This window comes from Magnolia sinica, chromosome 12, assembly GCF_029962835.1.
Source record: "Magnolia sinica isolate HGM2019 chromosome 12, MsV1, whole genome shotgun sequence".
NCBI classification, from domain to species: Eukaryota; Viridiplantae; Streptophyta; class Magnoliopsida; order Magnoliales; family Magnoliaceae; genus Magnolia; species Magnolia sinica.
This window is the reverse complement of record NC_080584.1, coordinates 60,556,136-60,582,458: the sequence shown is the minus strand read 5'-3', so window position 1 is coordinate 60,582,458 and position 26,323 is coordinate 60,556,136. Positions and strand designations below refer to the sequence as shown.

Here is a 26,323-nt window from a genome sequence, read left to right as displayed (position 1 = left end):
TGTTTTTGAGAAATCCATGCCATTCATCTGTTTCGTGAGCTCATTTCAGGATGTAAGGCCAAGAATGAGCCGTATCCAACATCAATAGTTGAAATATTGTGTGGCCACGAGAGCTTTGAATCGGGATAATATTTGTGTTTTCATTTCATCCCAATATGAATGACGTTATAAACGGTATAGATGTCATATAAACATCACCATCGACGCTAGGAACGTTTCAACGGCAGGAATTTCCCTGCACACATTTTCCCTTAGTGCGGCCCACTTGAATCTTGGATCCTGATAAATTTTGGTTTCAAGTACTAAATTGATCTCACAAAACGGATGAACGGGGTGGATTTCTCACAAGCATCACGGTAGGCCCCACCTAAGTTTCCAGCGCAGGAACTTCCTGCGAAAGCGTTTCGCAGGAAATCTGCGTCCAATTTTCTCCCTCCTAACACTGGGCGCGGATTGGATACCGACAAGGTCAGTAGCCAAATTGCTACTGAAGTGACGTCACCAAGCTCTATGGACCCTACCATGATGCATGTGTTTTATCCATACCGTCCAACCATTTTTAGAGATCGTTTTATGGAATTATAAAGAGAATTAGATAGATCTAAAGTTCAAGTGGACCCCACCATATAAAATAGTGGGGACAGTGACATCTACCGTTCAAAACTTCTTAAGGGCCACGGTAGTTTATGATGAAGCTGATATTTTTGTTTTCACTTCATCTATCTCTATGTTAAATTATGAATAAGATGGATCTCAAAAATACATCACTATGGGCCGTATAAATGTTTCAACGGTGGGTGTGACGGCTCCCATGGTTTTCTTTGGTGGGTCCACTTGAAATTTAGATCTATCTTATCCTCTTTATAATGCTATAAAACGATATCTACAAATGGTTGGACGGTATGGATACAACACATGCATCACGGTTGGGTCTACAGAGCTTGGTGACGTCATTTCAGTAGCAACTTGGCGACTGACCTTGTAAGTATCCAATCCGCGCCCCCTAACACTACCTGTAAGTGACTTCCCTGTAGGTCACTGACATTTTACCCAACCTGCGGGCATCCAAACGGGCACTTAAATCTCAAAACTCCATCCGCTTCCGTCTATCTCTATCACAGTTAAATGGCAGAAGAAACCACCGGGAAGAAGACGGCAACATCAAAGCCTTCCAATGTTTCAAAAAGCTTTTCATCATATGGAAATGGTGGGATGACGATTGACGAATGCCAAGACATGATCTCTAAAAGCCTTGGAAGTAATATTAGAGCCTCTTTTAACAAATCTCTCTCTATTTTTCCCCTTAAATGGCTTCTTCATGGATTTATTGTATTTATTTATTTTCTGTGACTTTTCATTTAAAGCGCCAACGGTGAAATTCCTAAGAGAACATTTGGAGAAAGCGGGGTGCATCATTGGGGAGAAATTCATCAAGGCTGTTGATTGCGACAAACAGATCAGCGGTGGCTATGTCCGTGGGGAAGGGGTATGTATGCTCTTGCTTCTCTTTTAGTTTGTATATCTGAAGATTCTATGAGGGGAAAGTAAGAAAATATAGAAGCAGGATTGACTTTGAAGTGGTTTTTGAATTTGTAATAGATGTAATTTGTACCAGGTATGGAATCATAGACTTAGCCACACAAAGGAAGTATGCAATGTTCAATTCAATTCTCCAAAAAAAGAAAAAAAAAGAGTTCTGTTCAGCCTAAATTACCTTTTAATCCAGAAGTGAAATCCATCTCACCACCTTTTTACTTTAGAAAATAATAAGATGTGATATAGCCTTAGCATGCTAAGGCTACCATTATATGCTCTGTTCCATCAGCCATGTCAAATGTGTAGGGACATCCTATCTTTACAAAAGGTGGGCCCTATCATGAAGATCACTGGGTGTGATTATTGGAAGTTCACAACATTGATTCTAGTTTAATTGTTAACCCATCTATTGCTATTGATCAATAAAATGGAAGGGAAAATTCTGTGATTCATACCTCTTCTACATGTTTGCGTGTGCTAGAGATTGTGCTGAAGTGGGGGTCTAGAGAGCCTACTTGGAATTGCCCGATACTTGATGAGAAGAATCTATACAACTGATGAATAGAGAAAAGGGTTCTCTTTCCTAGCATTCTTAATTATTGGGCTCCAAAAAAGATATACGCAGATTACTCACAGTCCGTGAGATACCCTTCTCTCAGTAGCCAAACACATATAGGCTGTGTATATAATTGGTTAGGGGCTGAGTTTCTCTAGTAATATGCTGTTTATCTCTCTTACCTTGCGATTAGACCTATGAAATATCCTATTGCGATTTAGTTTGAGTTGGAGACACATTCCTCAAGCTTGTTGGTTTGCTAAACATGGGTGTTCCAACTACAAGAATCCTTAATTGCATATTTGATCCATTGTAAAGATTCCTCGAGATCCAAGAATTACTTAATGATGTAGCTATCTTAGTCCTTGATCAGTGGATCTAAATCCTTGTGGTCCAAACTCATTGATATGATGTCCAGGATACCATCTATCATTTGGCTTAGAGATAAATGTAAGATATGCTTTACAAAACAAGCAAATTTTATTTTATTTTTTTCATGCAAAAAGGTTTTAATAAACATGACTAGTTAGATATGTGGGACCCTGAGTTATGCAATACATGGAAGGTGAAAAAATGGGACAAAAAATAGACTTAATGCAAATAGTTCCCATAACTACATAACTGAAGATGATGCTTATTCTCGACATGTCAACTGTTTCTTTGTCAGTGTAGTTACAATCATAACTGAATTAAGTGGAACCTTAGTTGCCTGATCTTCAAACCAAGTGCCTCTTCCGCCTCGGATCCCCGTCCTCCTGCTTCCTAGCTGTTTATACTCGTTGACATCTTTTCTGCTTCGCTCCATGCTTCATGCAACTGTTAGTGGTGCCCTAAATAGGCTTGATGTGCTGTTGAGTGTTTTACCCAATGATGGTACCAACTCTTCATGTATCCCACATACATCTCACCTAGACCAAAACAACGTGACAAGGGCAAACCACATTAATATGTTGTGGGGAAAGGCAATGGCTATATAACACCCAATCATACCTAAGCTCTAGCATTTTAGAAATCACCCCATTGAATGCATGTTCCACAGTTGGTGGGCCTAGTGCCAGGTCTACCTAGTGATCCACAACAATCCCAAGGACCACACCTTCATAGCTAGAAGGATAATGTTATGATCTAGGAATCTACCTTTTCATCGAAGAACGATCTTCCCAAATTACGAAGATCCATCTGTAATCTAAGAGATGAACATCCCCTTTTCTGAGGTGAACCTCTCATTGGAAAAACAAATGGGCAATCCATAAATTTTCATTCTGCACAATGTACAGCATCATTTAATCAAGTGGCCTACTGAATGACATCTGACCGAGAAAATGTGCAGAATAACGAATGGCTCCCAGTTATCATAGTATCCATGGATTTATTGTCCATATTGCAGATGTGCATCTTAATCAGAATCTGCCAAAATATTGTGTAAACAAACATAAAGCACTGCACATCCTATCCATTAAATCTCTCATATGAAATGAAAAAAAAAAAGCTCAAGGCGAAAGTGCAGGAAGTATGGTTGCTCAAAAGCTAAATGCTATAAACATATAAATGAGAACTGAAAACGAACTGACTTACAGTAACTAGAGTCACCTAAGTTAGATACTCGGTGTCGTTCATCAGATCCATTCTCCTCTCTTTGCGGGCAATGTCATTTATATTCTAATCTAGCAAGTGAGAATGAACTTGTTTTGGAAGCTGGAAATGGTTGGAAATGAAATTGGTTTCCGTATATATGGTGTTTTTCGCTGTTTGTACTGTAAAAGTAGCTGTGGGAATTGACTGTCATCAATTTCCAGGATAATGAATTGGTATTTAATTGTTTAACTTTTGTATCAGATATTGGTATGCAGCAATCACATGAAAATCCAAGATGAGGTAAACCAAGTTGTTATCCATGAGCTAATCCATGCGTATGATGACTGTCGAGCGGCAAACTTGGACTGGGCAAATTGTGCCCATCATGCTTGTAGTGAGGTTTGTGGAACCTTTTCTTCTAACTTGTAGCTTGTTTCCTTCAATTGATCTACATTCCTTACATTGTTCATAATTACTTTTTATTTATTATTATTTTTTTGGTAATTTGTGTTAGGTCGGTGCATTATTGTTGCATTTTCTTAAATCCCCAAGTTTTGGTTTAGAGTTTCCGTGCTTCTCTACTAATGCCATATCGTTTCTTCTCTTCACATTCAGATTCGTGCTGGCCATCTAAGTGGTGATTGCCACTACAAACGTGAATTATTGCGTGGATATTCGAAAATACGAGGTCATGAACAAGTGAGTTCTATTCTTTCCAATATTTGAAGTGTTGTCATTCTTGATTTGGTATATATAGGAAATTGTGTTGTTTTTAACTTTGATTACATATGAGGACAATGATAACTCTGTGATTATTTACACCTTTAGCGGTTCCTTGGATTGTTGAGAACAAGTAATTAATTCTAGAGGTATCGTAGCATTGCTTATTTCTATCAAGCTGGTTATAGTGTTGTCAAAATTGTTTTCATATCTCAAATTATAATAGGGCTTGAATCGTATTGGATAGTAAATCGTAAGATTTTTTTTTTTTTTTTCCTGATTTTCTCACAGTAAAATAGTAAAAATATAAATAACTCGAAAAAAAAGAACTCATCAATCCATTTCCCATCAATGTGCAAAAAGAGAAGCAATACCTGTCATGATTTTGGCAATTGAGAACTTTTATAAATTTTGTGATAATGTTTTGTGTTAAAAGACTTTACCTTAAAAACATACAAGAGTCCTTTAGTAATTCTACCTTTCTAAGTGTAAACTCATGTTGGAAAAAGTGGCATTCAATTCTATTGACCAAATAAAATGATATTGTGAGATCTTTGTTTTGGGTCTTGGAATATTAAAATCCCCAAATCTCCTCTCAAATGAAATGAGGACTTTTAATAGGGGAGGGCTTTTTACATGTTATAAAAGCAAAAGGGTAAAAAACAAGAAGAAAAAATGTATAAAAAAGAAAAGAAAATGATTTTATGTAAATTTGGGCCCCATTTATGCACTCAACATTTATCTTATGATTCATAGCAGTCAATACGTAAACTTGTGATTTGATACAATTCAGTTACAATTTTCTGGGATTTGCAATTTGAACCTACAATTCATATTGTGTGGTGTGCAATTCATATCGCAAATTGCATGATTTTGCTAACATGGCTAGTTAATATGTTAAATTTAAATGGAAGTCGTTAACATTTTTATGGATTAAATGTAAAATCATTAACTTGATGCATTAATTTTTCATTTTCTTATAAGAGGAGATGATTTTGTTAACTAAGACAGAAGTCATAGAACATCTCTGATGTGGATAAGCTAAAAAACTCTCTAGTGACCTTCAAACTAGGCAGAAACCTGCAAAATGAGGTGAAAAACATAGTCTGCCCATTACTGGCTGTACTGGCTGCATGATTTTCAATCAATAATACATGTCTATGGTTCATATACATGGCTATGGATTTATTTCCTTGTACATTAATCACCATTTAATAATGAAAATCCATCCAAAGCTAATCCATTGGTCCACTTAAAGTAACCTTGTCTACTCTAGTTGCTATAAAAGAGTTGTAACCGATAAGAAAACCTAAAATCAGCAATAAAAGAGTCCAAACTGAGTTCTAACTCTGTAAAGACAACTGTATGGAGTGTGTATACCAAACATATGGCAGATATGGGCTGTACAGTTGTATAAAGCTCCCCCAATTCTTGTGGTTGGCACGAAAGGTATAGAAAAGAGTATCTTGCTGATGTGGACAACCATTAATTACCACCCAGCTTACAAAGTGTTGATCACTTCCCTACAAATCAGCCATCTGACGTTATTGTTTGCACCAATGACCAAAGCCATGCAGTGGATGGGTGAAAATGAATGTTGATGGGCCTTCAAAAGGCAACCAGAGGAGAGTGGTGGGGGAGGTATTTGCCTTGATTACATTGGGAGGATGATTTTTTGCTTTCCCCAAGCATTACGGGTGGGCAATGAACACGGTGGTGGCAACCTGGGTGTTTGCGGATGGTTTGAGGCTTTGTAGAAGCATGGGCCTCAATAATGTCCTGCTTGAGAGCGACTCAAACATTTTGGTACAATGTCTTGCTCTTGGCAAGAATCCACCATGGAATGTTTGGTACAAATGGGTGGAATTGAAAGAGTATTAATCTCCCACACGTACCGAGAGAACAATTCTGTGGCAGATGTATTCACAAGAATCAGGACTTGGGAGTAGTGGAAGGGAGAACAGGTTTTCCATTCTCTTGGCTGATCTTCCAAGGGAGATCAGAGGTTGTTTGGTGTTAGATAATGTGGATATTGGCAACATTCATGAGGGCTGACATAGTCATGGATTGGACCCATTTATGCACACTTTTTTGTGATAGCTTGTATAGCATTTTACGGGGTTAGGAAAATCCCCTTCCCCTATAGGTGTACATGGGTTTTTGATTCTATAATATTATAGGTGATGTACTCCCACCTTTTGCCAAAAAAAAAAAAAGAAAAAGAAAAAGAAAAGTCATTTGGCGTTGTTATACAACCATAGAGCTGGAACAAGCTGTATGGTTGCCATACGCATCGAATATTGCAACCGGCTGATAATAGGACCTTTTGCTGCTATCTGATTCGATCAAGGACCCCAATCCATAAGATTTTTATTGAAGCATGGGCCTCAATAATGTCCTGCTTGGGAGCGACTCAAACATTTTGGTACAATGTCTTGCTCTTGGCAAGAATCCACCATGGAATGTTTGGTACAAATGGGTGGAATTGAAAGAGTATTAATCTCCCACACATACCGAGAGAACAATTCTGTGGCAGATGTATTCACAAGAATCAGGACTTGGGAGTAGTGGAAGGGAGAACAGGTTTTCCATTCTCTTGGCTGATCTTCCAAGGGAGATCAGAGGTTGTTTGGTGTTAGATAATGTGGATATTGGCAACATTCATGAGGGCTGACATAGTCATGGATTGGACCCATTTACGCACACTTTTTTGTGATAGCTTGTATAGCATTTTACGGGGTTAGGAAAATCCCCTGCCCCTATAGGTCTACATGGGTTTTTGATTCTATAATATTATAGGTGATGTACTCCCACCTTTTGCCAAAAAAAAGAAAAAAAGAAAAAGAAAAAGAAAAGTCATTTGGCGTTGTTATACAACCATAGAGCTGGAACAAGCCGTATGGTTGCCATACGCATCGAATATTGCAACCGGCTGATAATAGGACCTTTATATATATATATATTCCTCACATGCCCTTTCCAATTAAAAAAATCACATGTGCAGTGAAGATTGACCCTCAACCCACAAGGTGTTGTTTGGATGCGTCAATTCCACTTGGCTTGAGAAGAACTCGTCCTAGAGTTGAAATCTGGTATCAATCTTCAAATTTGATAGGCATCCATAGCTAGTCTTCTTCTGCCATTGTGGAAGTTGATGGCGAATTCATTTTGGTTGGATAGGCGCAACTTCAACTGGACTGTGTTCTCTCTTGGGCGCTCTGCTCTAGCACATGTTTTGGGAGGTCTCCTTTGGCGATGGTTGTGTCTCCTTCTTGGTCTGTACATCAAGTGCCCGTCCTTAACATTCTCTTGTGTCTTAGCAATGGCCTTCGTCTTGTTGTCTTCTTGTGATGGATCATCTATCATTGGCTTGATGATGCTTTTCTTCCCTTCATACATGGAATTGTAAATGGTAGTGTAACCACAATATTGCAAGCATCCACCATACATCCGTTGTGGACTGTGTATGTCAAAGCAAATGTCATTGGAATAACAATGCAACATATAAAATCAGCATAATGTGGTCCCAATGAGTAAATCATAAAAAAAAAGAAAAAGAAAAGATGGGTTGCTCATAAATGCTCATTCACCCTAGCAATCCTATAGGTTTATGGTGTTTTTCTGCCGTAATCTCTAGCTGATCTACCATTCTTTGGGAAATGATGTTCATGCTACTGCATTATCGACGATGACCTTAATGGTCTTCCTTTGTAAAGGACCTTCAGGTGGAAGACATTGGTGCACAACTAGTTGTCTTTCTCATTTTCCAAATGGGTTGTTAGGATTCCATTCAATGTGTTAGCAATGTAAGTTGCTCAATGCCTGTTATCCCCTCACATTCAGTATGTCCCAGTTGTTTGGTTCATTCTTCTCGTCTTATCTCTTTGGTCTCTTCATAGAAGTTGACATTCTTCGACGGGCACATAGTTGGAAGATAGTCCTTGTCTCCACACTTTTAACAAGAAAAACTGCCGCAAACTCTTGTTAATGTCTCTCATGCTTCCTTATACACCTCAGGACCATTAGTTTCCGAGGTCCATGGTTCTCACCATTAGTGATCATGGGAGGACATGACTACTTTCCATTTGTGGCACTATGGTGTGAGGTGTGTTGCTACTCAATATCGGCTTGGATGCTGAATATTGTTCTGATTGGAAGCCATCATGTATAACAGCAGCCTTCCTTTACTATTCATAGGTTTTTAGTGTAATCTGATGGTTCTAATCGACACTGCTAAGGTTCATAGTTACCATCTCTCCTCGTACCTTGGCATTCAACTGCATGTTGGTTTCTGTCAATTTACATTGTACCCAAGTCATAGTGCTAAACGTACTCTTTAATAGTAAGATACCTTAACATAACATAAGAAGTTCGTAGAACCTCTTCTTCATCCTTGCTTTCATCTCCTCCCCAAGTAGACATTGGGGGAAGACTGCTATGCCTTAAATCAACCCTGACCTGGTACCGACAGTTTCTGGCTGATCATGGAAGGTTGGGGTCAAGGTTATCACCATAATCCTCATCTCTTCCCCTACACAATTCATCAAATCAACTACATGTGGGGGGCACCAAGCCTTAGTAATTTGGATAATCATGCTGAGAGGCATGGGTGCCCTTGGGCCTTGCCAAGGATAGCAGGGCTGCTGATATCCAAACAGAGGCTTGTGCTCATATTGAAAATTTCCTACTTCTCTGCCAAGATTGGGAAAGCCCGCCTGCTGGGGAGAGAAACTGCCAGTTCCCATATCTAGGTGCTCCTTTTCTGTTAACTCAATTATCGGAATTAATGGCAATGAGTTTCATATGGTCCATTATTGTCCCCTGGTGGTTTAACTGTTTTTGGTATGATCAAGGTTCTAGATCTTGGCCAATGATGCATGCCAGTGAAGCAACATCAAACTGTAATAAAAATTAGAGTGATGTGTTTGTCGTGCAGATTTTGTTGATTGTAAAAATTTGTCTGCATAACAGAGTGGCCAGACATTTTGGGTCACCTCCTAACATGGTTCATTTTCCTAGCTTATGTTATGCCCAAAGAGAGTATGGACATGGAGATATGATATACACATGACAACATTTTTCTCCAAAATCCCAGTGTTGATGCAAGAAAGGTGGTTTTGGAGAAATGATGTACGTGAGAGAACATTTTTCTCCAAAATCTGGATGTTGATGCAAGAAGGGTATATTGTACAACATGTGATTGTTAAAAACGAAAAAAAAACAAAGGTAGAAATGATGTACTTATCCACATCAATAAATATATTTGATGACGGCAATGACGATCATGGTGGCAATGTACTGCTGTTGGGATCCGTTTTCGTGTGTATTGTTTATGGCAAAGAATTAGCACAATGATATACACAGGAATGGTCACACTACAATCCATTGCATGGTACATTGTCATGCATATCAGCTCTAACTACCGGGTTTCAAAATTTCAAGGTTATTTCAAAATCTTTTTGATGCATCCAGGCCATTTGGGATGTGTGTACAGGAGGTACAAATTATATCCTAATTAACATAAGTGTGCTAGAGAGAAGCCATTCCATTCAGCCTGTGGGATCTACATGTCCAATCCTATTACTTTCTGCGATATATGTTCTATTTAGCCAATGTTCTTTATGATGGTCATTTCTAGTATAGCTCCAGTCCATTTAACTTTTCCCCCCTATTTATAACAATTTCTTTACAACCAAGTAGCAAGAAACATGAAAATCCCGTGGGATCGAAATTATTACTCATACTGAGGGTTTGCTTTCATCTAGATAAGCTTGGAGGAGGAGGTTGAGAGAGTTGTAAGTTTCTTCATGGTGAAAGCTTTAGAGGGAAAAAGCTCAGGGTCCAGAGGGCACGCTTTGGCCTAGATGTTAAAAACAGAGAAGGGGAAAAAGGAGTAATAACAGGGAAGAGGGGAAAAAGGGGTAGTGACGGGTAACAAGCAAGTCTCTAACGACTATGACAAGGAAGGGTTTGGTAAATATTGGGGGGAGAAACTTGTGTTGATGCAGGACAATTAACCACTTGCTCTAAAGGCTCGAACTGATAGAGCATGACGAATCCTTTTTCTCATATCCCAGGCCTCATCCCTTTATCTCATATCCCAGGCCTCACATCCATGAGTTAGTTCTTCGGCTGAATCCTCCTCGTGGGCCCCAAATTCATGTGTTCCGCTCCCTTGTGGGCCCTAAATCCATGGGTTTCGCCTCATATGAGCCACCCGCCTCACACGACCCCAAATCACATGGGTTCCGCAGGCCGCCCACCCCGGGTGTCCCTCCGCATCCCACAAGCTTTCCACCCCGAGTGTGCCCCCACATCCCATAGCCCACCCCACTCGAGCCTGGTGTGAAAATGCCCCTGCATTAATCACCCCCAGTGAGGAGTCTCGAACACGAGACCTCCTGCTCTGATACTAATTTGATGCATGACAATTAACCACTTGCTTTAAAAGCTCGAATTGATAGAGCATGGTGAATTAATCCCTTTATCTCGGAGCTCAGGCCCCACATCCACGGGTTAGGTCCTTGGCCGAACCCTCATCGTGGGCCCCAAATCCATGGGTTCCGCCTCATATAAGCCACCCGCCTCACATGGGCCGGGCCCCAAATCACATGGTTTCGTAGGCTGCCTACGCCGAGTGCGCCCTTGCATCCCACAGGCGACTCCACTCGAGCCCGGTGTGAAAATGCCCTTGCATAATGTGTCTTTCAAAGATACAGTGATTAAGAGAAATCTTCAGCAACAACCGCAAAGGAAGGAGGACAACCACTAACTGGAAATGTCGGAAGAAGGGGTGGTGGATGAGAAGTGGATTCATGCAGAAGGTTCTATTGAGAATCAAGTGGTTCGCATCAGTTCGAAGGTTGTTGAAAAAGCTCTTTTCACCCATCAATGGTCTTTGATAGTTGAGACTTCTGAAAAGGCTACCTTATAGCAGATTCATGGATGATTGTTGTAACTTGAACTATACTATTAAACCTATTAGCTTGTTTGAGGTATGGATTCATGTGAAACCGGAGGCGAACTTGGACAATATTCTTATGACAAGAGTTTTACACAAGGGCCTATGAGAAATATCTGTAGATGGTCGGATAAATCTCAGTTTGGTCGAGAAGAAGTCTGGTTTTTGATACGGGAATCCTGCTAGAGCTCTGGTTTTGTGATGTATTTTTGGTGACTCGATCATGTCTGGGGAGGTACTAGCGATTGATCCTGTGATAGAAGATGGAGACGAGTTAGGGGTAGCTCGGGTCTGCGTTAGGAAGAAATGTGCCATGACACACCCTGCTTTTGTCAAAGTGCTTGTAGGGGACGAATCGTTGGAGCTGAGGGTGGAGAGGGAGAAAGCTTGGGAAGTCCCATTGAGGTGGGGGGATATCTGGTCTAGAAGAGGAGCCAAAGGACCATAGGAAACTAGGGTTTGTAGGCAAAGACGAGAAGAAAGTGCTCCATTTGCATGCTCTAGTGGCCCACTGGGAATTTTTAACGATATGTGTTTCTCTCCTCTTGGTGGTTTGGGGGTAGGTGAGGATGATTCGTCGATGGCTAGGACATGTGGCCTCGAATGCTTTGCGGGAACACCAAATATTGCTTACTCCTCTTCGAGCCTCATTGCTGTAAGTTTGGCTCTGAATCCTTCAATTGATGCTACGTGTAGCCCTTTAGGTGGCAGTTGTGGTGTGGTTGCGATTTTGTTTTAGGACGTGCCATCCGAAGAGTGTTGGGGAGTTAGGATGAAGCTCAAGACCCTCTTGAGCCAACGATTTCGATTGCTTTCTTCAATGCTGTTGACATAGATGCTTCTCTTTGTGACACGTGGTAGAATAATTCTCAAGTCGACATCGGAGAATACTTAGAGAGGCCTAAACGTGGAGAATGTGGGTTCGACACTTCTCGCGCTCTTATAATCTCTCCCAAGTGTGTGCCCGAGATGGTTTTTCCGGCACGAGTTGTAAGTTCGCACTCATGGGACTCGCTACCTTATATTTCTTCGAAGATGAGACATTATGTTTCTTATGGGATGCAAGGGACATAGAAGTTCAAAAGGGAAGCTAGGAGGATCCATATAAAGAGCGCCAACTGGATGTCAGCTCTCCATTGATTGAAAGGCATTTAATCTCTGTTCCTCTGCAGCATAATTGGATGATGGTTTGCAGTAACGACGACCCCTACATAAGCACTTTTCAGGAAGAAAGATGGGAAGGTTACTTAACTCTTGTAAGGGATCTAAATCTCATTTATCAGGGTAAGGAGAACAGTGTAGAGGGAAGGATTGTGGTAGTAGAAACGGTGGATTCAGAGGCAGACTTGCTAGAAGTGGCCCTTGTTGTCACGTCGTTATGAGCCAAAAATATGAGGGAGGAAACAAAAGCTATTTGTCAGCCGACGGTGGTTACTCGAAGATAGGTTGCAACTAAAGGGAATAACAGCTTGACAGAAGAACATATCAACTGGTCCAAAGATGTCTTGGAAAGAGTTGGAGGTATGATGGGACTCTCTTTCGAGGCTAGAGAGTAAGATGTTTTCGAATTTCTTCAGTTCATTCAAAGGAAAGGAGTGCAACAATAGCAAGAAACCCAGATAGCCAAACTTAGGAATTCACTAGAAGGTTGGAGAGAGCTACTCAGCCTTGAGTGCTCAATCAACTATGATTCTGTAGGCAAATCAAGCGAGAGAAAAAAGGGCAATAGGGGGAAGAACAAGTGATGGATGATTATTCTCTCCTGGAACATCAAAGGCCTTGGCTGTAGGTTAAAAGAGCCCAAATTAAGAAATTGTGCAGGAAATCAAAAGCTGATGATGTCACGTTGCAAGAAGTCAAGCTCCAGTGCATAGATAGATGCTTGATGGACTTGATTTGGGGTGTGAAGAACAAAGATTGGGAAGTTATTAATGTTGTGGGCTCCGCGGGAGGGTGTCGTTGTGGTATGGAATTCGGACTACTGGAAAAAAAGAAGATAGCTTCTTGGGTATGTATTCACTTTCGATTGTTCTTCAGCACCTTTCTTTGGATTTCTTTGGGTTTTTACTTCTGTTTATGGCCTGTGCAATTCATTTAAGAGAGAACAGTTTTGGGTTGAGCTGAATTTAGTCAGACAAATGGGCCTTGCCATGGTGCATCGGAGGCGAGTACAATGTCCCTCGGTTTTCGTTCGGGAAGTCTAATGGGGGCAAAATTACTTCAGCATGAAAGATTTCTTGAATTGGGTGTTTGTGCATGATAAGACCTAAATATTGCATATTTATCCCTTATATTAAATCATTTTCCTATGCATTTAAGTGTTAAAAATATTTAATTGAATATGTTTTATAGTTGCAAAAAGATTTTGCAGTCTAAGACGAATTTGCGCGTAAAGTGTCAAATTAAAGCCTAAGAGAATTAGGATGGAAGAATTGAAGAATGGAGCATTTGAAGATTTGAGGCTTAAGAAACGATGAACAAAGCATTTGGAAGTGGAATATCAAAGGAAGAACCAAGGAATGTTGAACGACGCTCAAAAACAAGTGAAAAAGCTAACAAAAAGAAGTCTTGAAAATTCAGGGCCAAGAAATGAAATCTTGAGACTGCAAGGTCAGAAACATATCCTGTCGATCAATCGACAGAGTTACCAATCGATCGACAGATCCATCGATCGATCGATAGATGTGGCAGATCGATAAAAAATGGCTGAATTTCACAGAAAACTCGCTAGACAATTTTTGAACTTGTTAATTGACCGATGGATGGGGTTCGATTGATCGACAGTTAATAGATTTTTGAATTTTGGTCATTGGATGTTTTTGGAAATTATTGATCGATTGACCGATGCATCGATCGACAATGTCGTTTTTTGCGAACTTTTGTGATTTCTCAAGGTTGGTTCGAATTTTCCTATTTAAAGGGCCTTCCCTGGATGTTCCAGAGCATCTAGAGACGAAGGGGAGAGAGAGGAACTTGAGGGTGGAGTAGATCTATGCTGAATTTCTTGCTTCCTTAGTTTTAGATTTCTGTTTTTCTATTTTTGAGATGGCTTTGCTTAGCTAATCACTTAGCTAAGGCTAAGGTGTGAAGCTTTTGATTAATTCTAGATATTCTAGTTTTTGCATTCCAGGACAATGGTTTGAATGATGATTTTTGATTCATTAGGTTTGAATAAAGCTTTTTATTTTAGTTAATCCTGTGATCCATTGTCGACTCCGGGCACATTGGATGCTTAGAATTCTCTGAGATTGATTACCTTGGCTTTTGGGAAAGTGTTGATATATAAAATCCCTCGATCTATCGTAGACTACGGGCACGGTAGATGCCTTGGATTCCCTACGATATATCGTAGACTACGGGCATGGTGGATGCCTTCATAAGAGAACTGATCAATTGATGTTCATATATCTTATATTGGTGAATTAATTATGCTTTAATTGTTTTAATCTTCTGATTGGAGAGAACCTTCATTCGACTCCAATTGCGATATAGAATTGAATCGATGAACTAGACATTGTGAATTGATTAGAAGTGGAACCCTGGATCCTTAGTTGCATTTAATTATTGTTTTTACTTCACTTTTCTTCGATGGATTAAAAACCTAGAAACCCTAATTTCATCTTAATTGCTATTTAGTTCTAGTTTAGCTTAGATCTAGTTGTGTTTGAGAATCGTTGTTCATACAGTCCCTGTGGATCGACCTCGGATTTTCGAGTTTATACAACATCACAACCTTGCACTTGGGGTTGGCAAATAGTGCACTAGTTAGTTGATCTTCCATTGGGAGGGGTTAAATATACCTGAACTAATAATCAAGTTGATTCGATTCATTCACGTCTTGATAGATTCTTAGTCTCCATGGATTGGCTTGAGAAATTTTTGCTTAGTCTCCCAAAAAGGTTTGCCGAGGATTGAGGTTCAAGGCGGTTCAGATTCGAATCAGCTTATTTGGAAATTGAAGGTTTCAAGCAACTAGTTCCAGATTGGTGGGATTCTTTTGAGGTTAACGGTTATGCGGGCTTCAGCTTGAGTCGCAAGCTCAAGCTGCTCAAAGAAAAAATCAAACTGTGAAGAAAAATGTTCCAAGTGTGACAGAGGCTGAATCTGAGTCTACTCTAAAGGAGATTCATGAGCTCAATCTAAAAGAGGAGTGATGGGGACATCACGCGCACACGCGCACTCACGCCACCCCCCCTACGCACGTACGTACGTAGAAGGAGGACCCCACCATCGATCTGGCTCGATGACGACGTCCAGGGAAGGCCTCCTAGCTAGAAGTCAAGTTTTGGTTCAGAAAAGTGGCCCGATAGTCAAGAAAAGCCCATAATGGGATCTCATGATCGTGGCCCACTCGTCAGATTGATTTTATATTTTAGGTTTTGCTTATTGTTATTATTTAGAACATCGTGAACGCTTTAGATTTCCTTGTTTGGTTTTTATTTTAGTTTACTTCATTGCCAAGTAATAGTGTCGCACATGGTGCGAGTTTTTGGGTATAGGGTTCTCCCTATAAATAGGCACCCCTTGTAGTTCATTTCATTCATTGAAGTAATAAAAAATTCCTGCTTTATTTTTCTGCTCTCTTCGTGAGTTGTGGAAGAATTCAAAAGTGGGTGCGAAGTCTTCCGTTTTCGAAGGGCTAACTACCGTGGTGCGAAGCCACATCGATCCCAATTCACCCCCATCTTCCATTATCTTTTTTTCCATCTTCCCCCACCATCCGTACTTCGAATTTGTCCTTTTGTTGCATCAGATTTCTTCATTACAGCAGGTTTCCAGATTTCGGCCCGCAGGCGAGCTGAAACTTCAGCGGAGCACCACGCACAAACCGTACATCGGATCGAGCTGAGATTTGGGGGTTTTGGAGTCCATCCATGGCCGACCAGGGTCAAGGTGGCCTTTTTCTGAATAGTGGGCCCCACATACGTGCGGCCGGGATCACACACGTCCGTCTGGGCCATTGTTGCTGTCCACACGCGGGATCATCTTTTGGCTCAGGTTTTTATCCTCTTTTATCCTCTCATAGCCATTTTTCATGAATCCTAACCATAGATTACATGATCCCTAATTGATTTGCGCCTTTTTATCACCTTAGGGTTCCTTGAATTGAAATTAGGGAATCCCTTGGATTAGGGACTGATTTTTATGCATGAGTAGTTGATTTTATTTCCTTTTGACATCGTTTGGTTTATAATTTTTATTGGTCCAGTCCTAGCCTGTGTCGGCTTGGACCCGCATAGATTCCCCTTTTTTTAATTGTATGTTTAGATTTTCATGTGGGACGTGGAATTTGTGTGATTGTTTCTGAATTGGTAGGATCTAAGCCTGAAATCTTGCATATCATATTTAATTTTCCATGTCCTACATCAAATTTGGTATCAGAGCCTAGGGTTCTTGTAGGGGAATTCATTACATGTTTAGGGTTTGGTTGTTTATGTCCATTACGCATCAATTCTCATCATATATGGCTGTTTAGAGGTCCATAAACCCTGAAATAAGCTGCTGAAATTTTCTGTTATCCCCTTATTTGAATTATTTTAGAAATTAACTTAATTTTCTATTTCTAGGTTTAGAAACTTTCCTTTTCTGTTTTTTTATAAACTAATTTTTTAGAAACTCTCTTAATTTGTTTTTAAAAACTAATTTCCTTTCCTTTTTCTTTTTTAGAAACTAATTTGCTTTCCTTTTTCTTTTTTAGAAACTAACTTACTTTCTATTTTTAGCAACTTTCCTTTTTTCTTTTTCTTTAGAAACTAGGTTGTTTTTTTTAGAAACTTTTCTAATTTGTTTTTTTTTTTTAAAGAAAAAAGCTTTCCTAATTTGTTTCTTTAGAAACTTTCCTTTTTCGTTTTTTAGAAACTAGGTCGATTCTTTAAAAAAAAAAAAAAATCTCTTATATTTTGACAACTATATTGCTGAATTTTGGTTGGCACCCTACACTAAACATGGAACAATTGCAAGAGTCACTAAACAAGTTGTCCCAGAAGTTGGAGTTTATGATTAAGCGCTTGGAAATGAACCAATGCTTTGAGCAGCTTGATGAACGCATTGCCCGACTAAAGACCATTGCCAGGACAAACCCCACCATTGGGGTAGATGTCCAATCTCAGGCAGGTGGCCTGAAGGATAGACCAATGAATGGAGTTGGCCAAGGAATCAGTTATGGGCGTGCACCCGTGTACCCACCCCATGAGGGACATCAAGATCACTATTTTGAGGGGTACAACATGTGCAGCCTTGTGACTGGAGAGAGTGCACCAAATGTTAGTGTAGAGTTACTCATTGAGGTCATTCCGGTAGTGGATGAGTTTCGTGATGTTTGTCCTGATGATCTACCGGATGAGTCCCCTAGGAGGGATATAGAGCACACCAGAACATGGGACACCGTAATACCTACAACCGAGTTTACGTTGAATAATTTTGTCGATAGGTCCACAGGTCTAAGTCCTTGTGAAGTCGTTACTGATTATAAACCTAGGAAACTTATTGATCTTGTCCCTATGTCACTGTCCCATAGGCCGTCAGAGTCTGCAGAGTCTTTTGCGCATCACATTCATTCATGGCATCAAGAAATCAGGCAGAAGATCATGACTAATAATGAACATTGCACATTTTCTACAGACCAGTATAAATGTTTCAAAGGATTCATATTGGGGACTCTGTGATGGTCTGCATTAGGCCCGAGCGATATCCTTCGAGGGCTGTTCGTAAGTTACACGTGTGTAGCGCTAGACCCGTCAAAATTATAAAACGAAACAGTCTCAATGTGTATGAGGTAGATCTTCCACCTTCCATGGGAATTAGTTTCACATCCGATGTGGAGGATTTAGTTACTTTTCAGGGGACCACTGATATTTTGTCCGGCCCTTCGACCACCCATCCTGATTCTCCATATTTATCCCTTGAACCATGGCCCCTTCCCAACCCATTTTCCCAGTCTCTACCTCCCATATCTAATTTTCATAACCTTTCTTTCTAGCCTCTACCTCCCATACCTACCCTTTCCGACCCATTTTCTCAGCCTCTACGTCCCATACCTACCCGTCCCGACCCATTTTTCCAGCCTCTACCTCCCATATCTACCATTCCTAACCCATTTTTTCAACCTCTACGTACCATATCTACCCGTCCTGACCCATGTTCCAAGCCTCTACCTCCCATACCTACCCGTCCTGACCCATCTTCCCAGCCTCTACCTCCCATACCTATCCTTTCCGACTCATTTTCCAAGCCTCTATCTCCCATACCTAACCTTCACACACCCAAAAAGGAAATAGAGGACATCCTGAACCATCAGATAGTTTCAATATCGGACGGCGGGATTCAAAAGTACGTGGTTAAATGGAAGTCACGCCCAGCTTCAGACAGTATGTGGCTCACTGAGGAGGAGCTTCAGAGACTTGATCCTGACATCCTGAAGTGGTTCAGGAGTTTTATTTCACTAGTGGCGAAATCTTTGCAGCCAGGGAGAATTGATGGGGACATCACGCGCACACGCGCACTCACGCTGACCCCACCATCGATCTGGCTCGATGACGACGTCCAGGGATGGCCTTCTAGCTAGAAGTCAAGTTTTGGTTCAGAAAAGTGGCCCAATAGTCAAGAAAAGCCCACCATGGGATCTCATGATCGTGGCCCACTCGTCGAATTGGTTTTATATTTTAGGTTTTGCTTATTGTTATTATTTAGAACATCGTGAACGCTTTAGATTTCTTTGTTTGGTTTTTATTTTAGTTTACTTCATTGCCAAATAATAAGTGTCGCACGTGGTGCAAGTTTTTGGGTATAGGGTTCTCCCTATAAATAGGCACCCCTTGTAGTTCTTTTCATTCATTGAAGTTAATAAAAAATTCCTACTTTATTTTTCTGCTCTCTTCGTGAGTTGTGGAAGAATTCAAAAGTGGGTGCGAAGCCCTCCCTTTTCGAAGGGCTAACTACCGTGGTGCGAAGCCACATCGATCCCAATTCACTCCCATCTTCCATTATCTTTTTTTCCATCTTCTTCCACCATCCGTACTTCGAATTTGACCTTTTGTTGCATCAGATTTCTTTATTACAGCAGGTTTTCAGATTTTGGCCCACAGGCGAGCTGCAACTTCGGCGGAGCACCACGCACAAACCGTACATCGGATCGAGCTGAGATTTGGGGGTTTTGAAGTCTATCCCTGGCTGACCAGGGCCAAGGTGGCCTTTTTCTGAATAGTGGGCCCCACACACGTGCGGCCGGGATCACACGCACGTCCGTCTGGGCCATTGTTGCTGTCCACACGCGGGATCATCTTTTGGCTCAAGTTTTTATCCTCTTTTATCCTCTCATAGCCGTTTTTCATGAATCCTAACCCTAGATTACATGATCCCTAATTGATTTGCCCCTTTTTATCACCTTAGGGTTCCTTGAATTGAAATTAGGGAATCCCTTGGATTAGGGACTGATTTTTATGCATGAGTAGTTGATTTTATTTCCCTTTGACATCGTTTGGTTTATAATTTTTATTGGTCCAGTCCTAGCCTGTGTCGGCTTGGACCCGCATAGATTCCCCTTTTTTTAATTGTATGTTTGGATTTTTATGTGGGACGTGGAATTTGTGTGATTGTTTCTGAATTGGTAGGATCTAAGCCTGAAATCTTGCATATCATATTTAATTTTCCATGTCCTGCATCAAGGAGGTCGGTCAGATTTCGGTTGAGGAGGAGAGATCGTCTCTAGCTTTAAAATATGCTTCCTATTTGAAAGAAGAGGAGATCAGGTGGTGGCAAAGAGGGTTATGCCCAATTCATTTGAGGATCTTCTCTGGGCTTGGAATGGGGGTGGGATAGGGAAATCTAGAAAGGCAATTTGGAGGCTTCTAATTATGGCAGTCCTTTGGTGTAGTTGGGGTGATCATAACAGTCAATGCTTTTGGAACAAGGGATCCTCTGTTGAAGAAGTCATCAGGAAAGTTAAAAGTTCTGTTTTGGATTGGGCTCCTTTTATAAATGCAACAGTCTGCTAATCTCTCTTCTCTTTTTGAGAAGTAGAGTTGGGTTGTATCCTTTCCTCACCTTTTGGCATGTGTTCTAATAAAATTTCTGTTATTTCTCATCTCTCTCAAAAAAATAAAATAAAATCTGTTCTCTCTCTCTAAAAAAGAGAAAAAAAAGAAAGAAAAAAAGATAGAAAGAAACAGTATACAGCAAAAGGTGGCCCTATTATCACTCTACTGCAGTCTATTTACAGAAGAGTAATCCTTCTGGGTACTACTTTTGGAAGCAGGAATAGTCTCACCGAGCTGTATAGGCCACTGCATATCTGTATGGTATTATTCGAAGAAAAAGAACACGCAATTTTTGGGAAAGAGCAGCAACTGTTTTATGAACACTACAGCTGTAGTTTTCTCAAATAGCAGTTGATTGATTTTTTTAGAAGATTATGTGAACTATGGGGCCATCTGCTCCTAAACAGAATTATTGAAAGAATCTGCAGATTTTAGCATGAACGTCTCTAGTATTCATTTATATTCTGGGTAAGTTCATTTTCTGTAGATTGACGTAGATCTGGTAAAAAAGGACTGCATGTGGTCCATCAAAAGACCAGAGTCCCTGTGAAAATGGTTGGCATTTTGGGAGATTTTTTTTTTTCTAGAATGGGTTACTGTGGGTTTAAGCATGGGTGGATTAGTTTTAATTTGTGTTGCTTTATCTATCCTACCCTATGATTAGCTCCAAGACTTTGGGAGGAATACAACAGTTTTTTTTTTTTTTTAAATTTTTTTTAAATTTTAAATTTCGATTAAATTGAGTGGTTTGCGTGCTTGTTCGGACTCCAAATTGGTAATTTCCTAATTTTTAATACCCTGCCACATTAATCTTTCTCACTTGTCTCCTCATGGCAAGTTACCTTGAAATCTGTGTGCATGTTCATCTGAACTCAGCCCGGTCTGACCATAAATGTGAGAAACAACAGACAATAGCTGAGGAATCTTATAAGCTCGGCGATGAGTTAAACTGCATGTTTGGTTTTGGATGCAGCTCTCTCTTTTACTTTGGTTTTGTGTCTTCTTTATCGTCTTTTGTCACCTTGAATCCTGTTGTTTCTTTTTTCAATATTTATTTGAAGTTGTCGACCTTTACTCCTTGTGAACTGTCTTGAGTGTAGCGAGTGTTTTAATTTCCAGACACTTTCTTTTCTCCTTGATATTTGAAGGAATGCGTACGGAGAAGAGTGATGAAATCGGTGATTGCCAACCCATACTGCTCAGAATCGGCCGCGAAAGATGCAATGGAGGCTGTTTGGGATGTTTGTTACAATGATACAAAACCTTTTGATAGAGCTCCTTAAATGAAAATCACCCTTTTTCTTTATAGAAGTATACATGCTACCGGGAATGAGAAAGAAAACATTACCCTGAAGAGAGAGATGCAATTTGGTCCCAACCATTGTTCTCGATTTTTTTTTACAATTCTATCAAGCGTCTTTTTCAGTTCTTTTCTTTGTATTTTACAGATTTTCTTGGTTGAGGTGTAGCTGCGATACCACATTAGGCCTCATTTTGAAAAGGTAGTTTCCTTTTCCTGTTTCTGTATCAATTTTTATTCAGTGAATTTGGAACTTCATGTTCTTATACATGTAATCAACTGCTTATTTGGATTTGCTGCTGTTATCTATGCTTTAGATGGGAAAATGAAACATCAGGTGTATGATAAGAACCATCAATAGTACATTCCCAAAAGGACCTTCAGGTAGCGTATGGCCTTGAGATCCATCTCGAGGTGATAGCACATCTTGCAAAGGGAGTAGATGGATGAATATTGTACTCAATGACTGTGTGTAGTTAGTTATTTGAGCTTGGCAAGACCAGCTAATGTGCACGCCACTCAAGTGGCAGCGTGGAACATTGGTATGAGATTCAATCCATTCATTGGAGAGGTTTCCAGTATGTAGATGCTCTCACCCAAGAATCAGGTCAATCAACTCGTCCGGTGGGCCACAGCTTATGAAACAAATAATGGCTGAAACATAATTGTTTGAAGTTCTCTTACCAGTCCAACTGCATCTAACACCGTGGCCCGGCTTCTGGATGGAACTGAATTATTTTTGGGCAAGAATACCGACACTGTCAGACACACCTGATGGATGCCTTGGATATTACACCAGTTCTCCTCGCTGGCACATGTGGTGCGCATAGATGTACTCGTATGCACTTGTGGGCTTAGCAAAGTAGTTATTCATATGACCCCTTTTCCCCCCAGAAATGTGGGGTTATGAAATTGCCGTGATGATGATGTATTATGAAACCCTGAAATCAATCATTGTTGTCTCATGAGTCGGGGGTTTCGTGGGTATTGTTAATTTAGAATGCTCATTCCGGACTTTAAGTGCCAAATGCAAAGATACTGTAGGATGTGGGTTGGTCACGTGGAACTGCATGCACACTGGATGGAGACCACCATTTTTATTTCTTTTCCTTGCACGTGAAGCCCAGCTGATAGATGGACTGCCAGTATGCTGCACGTGCTAAGTTGGCACATGTGCGGTGCATGTATTTTCTGTTTAAATGGGTTGTCTGGAATCAATTAGCATTCTCTTTGGTTATTAGCATGTTCTTGACTTACCGTTAACGTGGGGCATCTAATGGATTCATCGATGAACATATCAGGTAAGGAAGAAGATATGTTTGAGCCCAAAGAACCGGAATTAGGCGGAAATATCTCCAGAGTACAAGTGACAGGTTTATGGGTCAATGAGGATTTCCAGTATAGTCTGTCAATCATTGATGGCCCATGTTTCATAATCACACTTACACCCAATCCTAGCCTGCCGTTTCCTTACATTTTTATACAATCAACATTGACCACTGACATGTTCTGTTTTGTAGTGTTCCTTCAAAGTCTATTGATCAGAGTGAAAGTCTCAGGCCTTGGGGGATTGGGAGTGAATGTGTATTATCATAGGATTCAGGTATTGGAAGCATTTGTAGCTTTAACAAGGATGAGGAAAGCAAAGACTGTGGGATAGCTGACATACCTATAAGTTCTGAAGAGACTGAACAAAATCAAATTAATTAGGTTAACTAGCCTTTTCAATAGAATTTTACAAACAAAGAAATTCTAGGTAAGTGGAGGAGAAGTAATGTAATACCCATTTACAAGAAAAGAGGAGATGCATAAAGTTTGTGAGACTGTCAGGAGATCAAAGTAATTAGTCATGCTATAAAGATATGGGAGGGGTGGTGGAATAAGGATCAAATAAGAAATAAAGAATATCAGAAAATGAGTTTGGCTCCACGCTAGGGAGATCAAGAAGATTCAAGCTATATTTCTACTTAGACAATTGATGGTTCACTAAATAAATAGGAGTATGAGGTTTTGTTTTGTTTTGTTTTGTTTTTGTTTTTGTTTTTTTTGGAAATTTATGATTTATAAAAGGGAGCAACAAAATAAGAGGAAGAATCTGTGTGGTTTTTATTGATTGGTAGAAAGCACATGGTAGAGTTCCTAGGGAGGTTATGAGCAAGGTGTCTGAACTGGATATATGACATCATTATAGACATGTCTGAGGGCGGCATCATAAGAGTGAGAACGACTTATGGTGAGATTGATGAATCTTAGTGGCATACTAGTGTTCTTCAAGTGACATTAAACCCTTGCCTTTTCGTACTTGTTACAAATGAATTGACTGCTAATGACCAAGATGAGATTCCTTGGTGCATGTTGTTTTCAGATGGCATTGTGTTGGTCAATGAGACTAGAGAGAGAGAGAGAGCAAATACTAAATTAGAGTTTTGGAGGAAGGATCTAGGTATAGAGGTTAAAGTTAGCAGAACCAGGACGAAAATTTGAAATGTAAATTTGTCAGGAACAATTGTAGAGGTGATGCTTTAGTTAAAATTGATGGTTAGGAGATTCACAAAGTGATATGTTTCATTATTTTGGCTGTATTATTTAGAAGGATGGGGTGATTAATGAGGATGTTTTAATATAATTATAGCTATGTGGATGAATAGGAGATGTATGTTTGTAGTGTTGCGTAATTGCCACGTGCCTATGAAACTCAATAGAAAATTTTATATGACGGTAATTTCACCGGCTATTCTGTGGGCTAGACGGTTGAGCAATTAGAAAGAAACATAAGCAGATAATTACAGAAAAAAAGAAACAAAAGTAGAAAGAAATTCGAGCATGGATTAAGTATTGCAGATATGAGGATATTGAGATGGATGTGTAGGAAGGTATGGGAGGATAGAATTAAGAACGGTGTCATTTAAAACAGACCAGGAGTAGTATTAGTCAAAGATAAAATGATAGTGAGCAGATTGAGATGATCCATCAATGTGCAACGAAGCCCAGAGAGGGTTCCTGTAAGGAGAGGAACACTGATTAGGGTTGAAGGGTTTGAAAAGAAGAGAGGAAGACCTAAAAGGACTTTTTTTTTTTTTTTTACACACACTCACACCCCAAAATGACTTGGTTTGCAGTGGTGAAAAGGAATGAAGGTTTGTTTGCTTACTAAGGATAGAGCCTTTGATAGATTGATTAGCAAAACAGGACTAATAAGGTTGGCCCTAAATAGCTGAGGAGCACACAAGGGATTTATAAAATTTGATCCGAACTCACATATGTAAAGTGAGTTTTTTCAGTGGTCCGGAGGATTAAAGCAGAAATTCTTCTAGTACTAGCATGGTATAAGAAAGATTTGACAATTTAATAACGGCCAAGACATATACACAGTGGGGGCCACCTGCCAAACCACATGGATCTTGCTTGAACTTCACTGCTATGTTAGCACAAATTTATACTCACCCCTCAGGGGTTCAAATAAGGGAGCAAATGAGAAGAGGGAATGCAATGGCTATTCTTTAGAGAATCTACTTTTGAAGAGAGTATACAATGGTATCCTTCAGAAAATCTACTTCTGTTGGCAGTTTTGATTTGGATAGATATTAGATACAGTTATAGTTCTGCAAGTTGCTTTTAGCCATGCAACTAGAGATGTTGAAAAGCCAATTCAATTGATCTGAAATTTTCATGAAATCTGACCACTCTTCGTAGGTCATCGAGTAGAAATCATACTGACCAAACAATTTTATTCATTAGATCAAGGGCCTCAAAACAAAAACGACAGTCATAATTATTTCACGAGGAAAAAATATTCTTGAGGATTATAGGAGGCCGACAGGCGACAACTAAACCAGAAAAGCAGGCTTCTATTTGCCCAAATAAGCAAGCTCTTTCTCCATCCGATGTCTGAAGTCTCAGGTCTGGTGGGTCATGTCAGGCCAGCTTGGCTGAGGAGGTTAAAGTGGTGGATTTTCCAGTGGGCAACATTGTAGATACTAGGGCTGGTGAGACAGTGAAGAGACTGCTGAGGCTAGGTTCCAAGATGGCAGCAGCAGCAGCTTGGATGTTGCAAGTTAGGGTGACGCGCTTGGGGCAGACTTGGAGGCGATTTCGGGGAATAGTTGTTTAGATGGAAGTGGAAGATTTCAGAATGGTTTGAGGTAAGAGTTGGAGCCAATCAGTGCACTTGGGATGGTTCTTCGGAGTGGTTCTGAATCTGTTCAGAAGCTAGTGATGTGGTTGAGTCTGAACTCGATAGTGCAAGGGATTTGTAGTGGCAGATGTCTGAAGTGGTTGGAGAAAGAATTCCTAGTGGCAGATGTCTCAAGCTGATGGGGAAAGCAAAGCGGACCTTTGAGCAGAAGAGAGTGAAAGAGGCCAGCCCTTTTGAAGGGTTAGTTTCCTTTTAAATTGCTGGCTTTCTATATGGTTTTGAGTTGTGGCTGTTTGCGTATGTGGGTGTGCGTGTGCTATCTTGTGCGGTTTGGGACCAGCTCAAAGTAGTGGTAATCTCGGCCAAATGTGGTAAGGTTGCTGGATTCATTGTACAATAGTTTGTGTATTGTGATGTTTGCTGCAGAAGCCCAAGTGTACGCTCCAAAAACTCTTGTCTAAAAAGCGCAGGGAGAAATGGCAGCCACTAGGCATTTTTTCTCTTC

General features: G+C 40.3%; 1 protein-coding gene and 1 long non-coding RNA gene across 6 annotated transcripts; both read left to right on the top strand.

The window, feature by feature from the left end:
• Nucleotides 1-1,061: 1,061 nt before the first annotated feature.
• LOC131221467 (mitochondrial inner membrane protease ATP23) lies at nucleotides 1,062-26,323 on the top strand. 5 transcript variants are annotated; one of them, XR_009159291.1, is made up of 6 exons: nucleotides 1,065-1,258; nucleotides 1,365-1,486; nucleotides 3,929-4,066; nucleotides 4,283-4,366; nucleotides 21,532-21,885; nucleotides 25,422-26,323. XR_009159291.1 is itself a non-coding variant. In XM_058216725.1 (5 exons), exons 1-5 carry the CDS (start codon nucleotides 1,126-1,128, stop codon nucleotides 21,527-21,529), a joined length of 504 nt encoding a protein of 167 aa, XP_058072708.1. In that variant the 5' UTR covers nucleotides 1,062-1,125; the 3' UTR covers nucleotides 21,530-21,674. The 5 variants fall into 5 exon arrangements, 3 of the variants coding, with proteins under 3 accessions (XP_058072708.1, XP_058072709.1, XP_058072707.1); XR_009159292.1 differs by lacking the exon at nucleotides 25,422-26,323 and adding an exon at nucleotides 22,001-22,070; XM_058216725.1 differs by lacking the exon at nucleotides 25,422-26,323 and having other exon boundaries at nucleotides 1,062-1,258; nucleotides 21,503-21,674.
• On the top strand, nucleotides 7,383-7,925 carry LOC131221468 (uncharacterized). The gene is made up of 2 exons (XR_009159293.1): nucleotides 7,383-7,479; nucleotides 7,568-7,925. It is a non-coding gene; the product is annotated as an uncharacterized LOC131221468 (long non-coding RNA).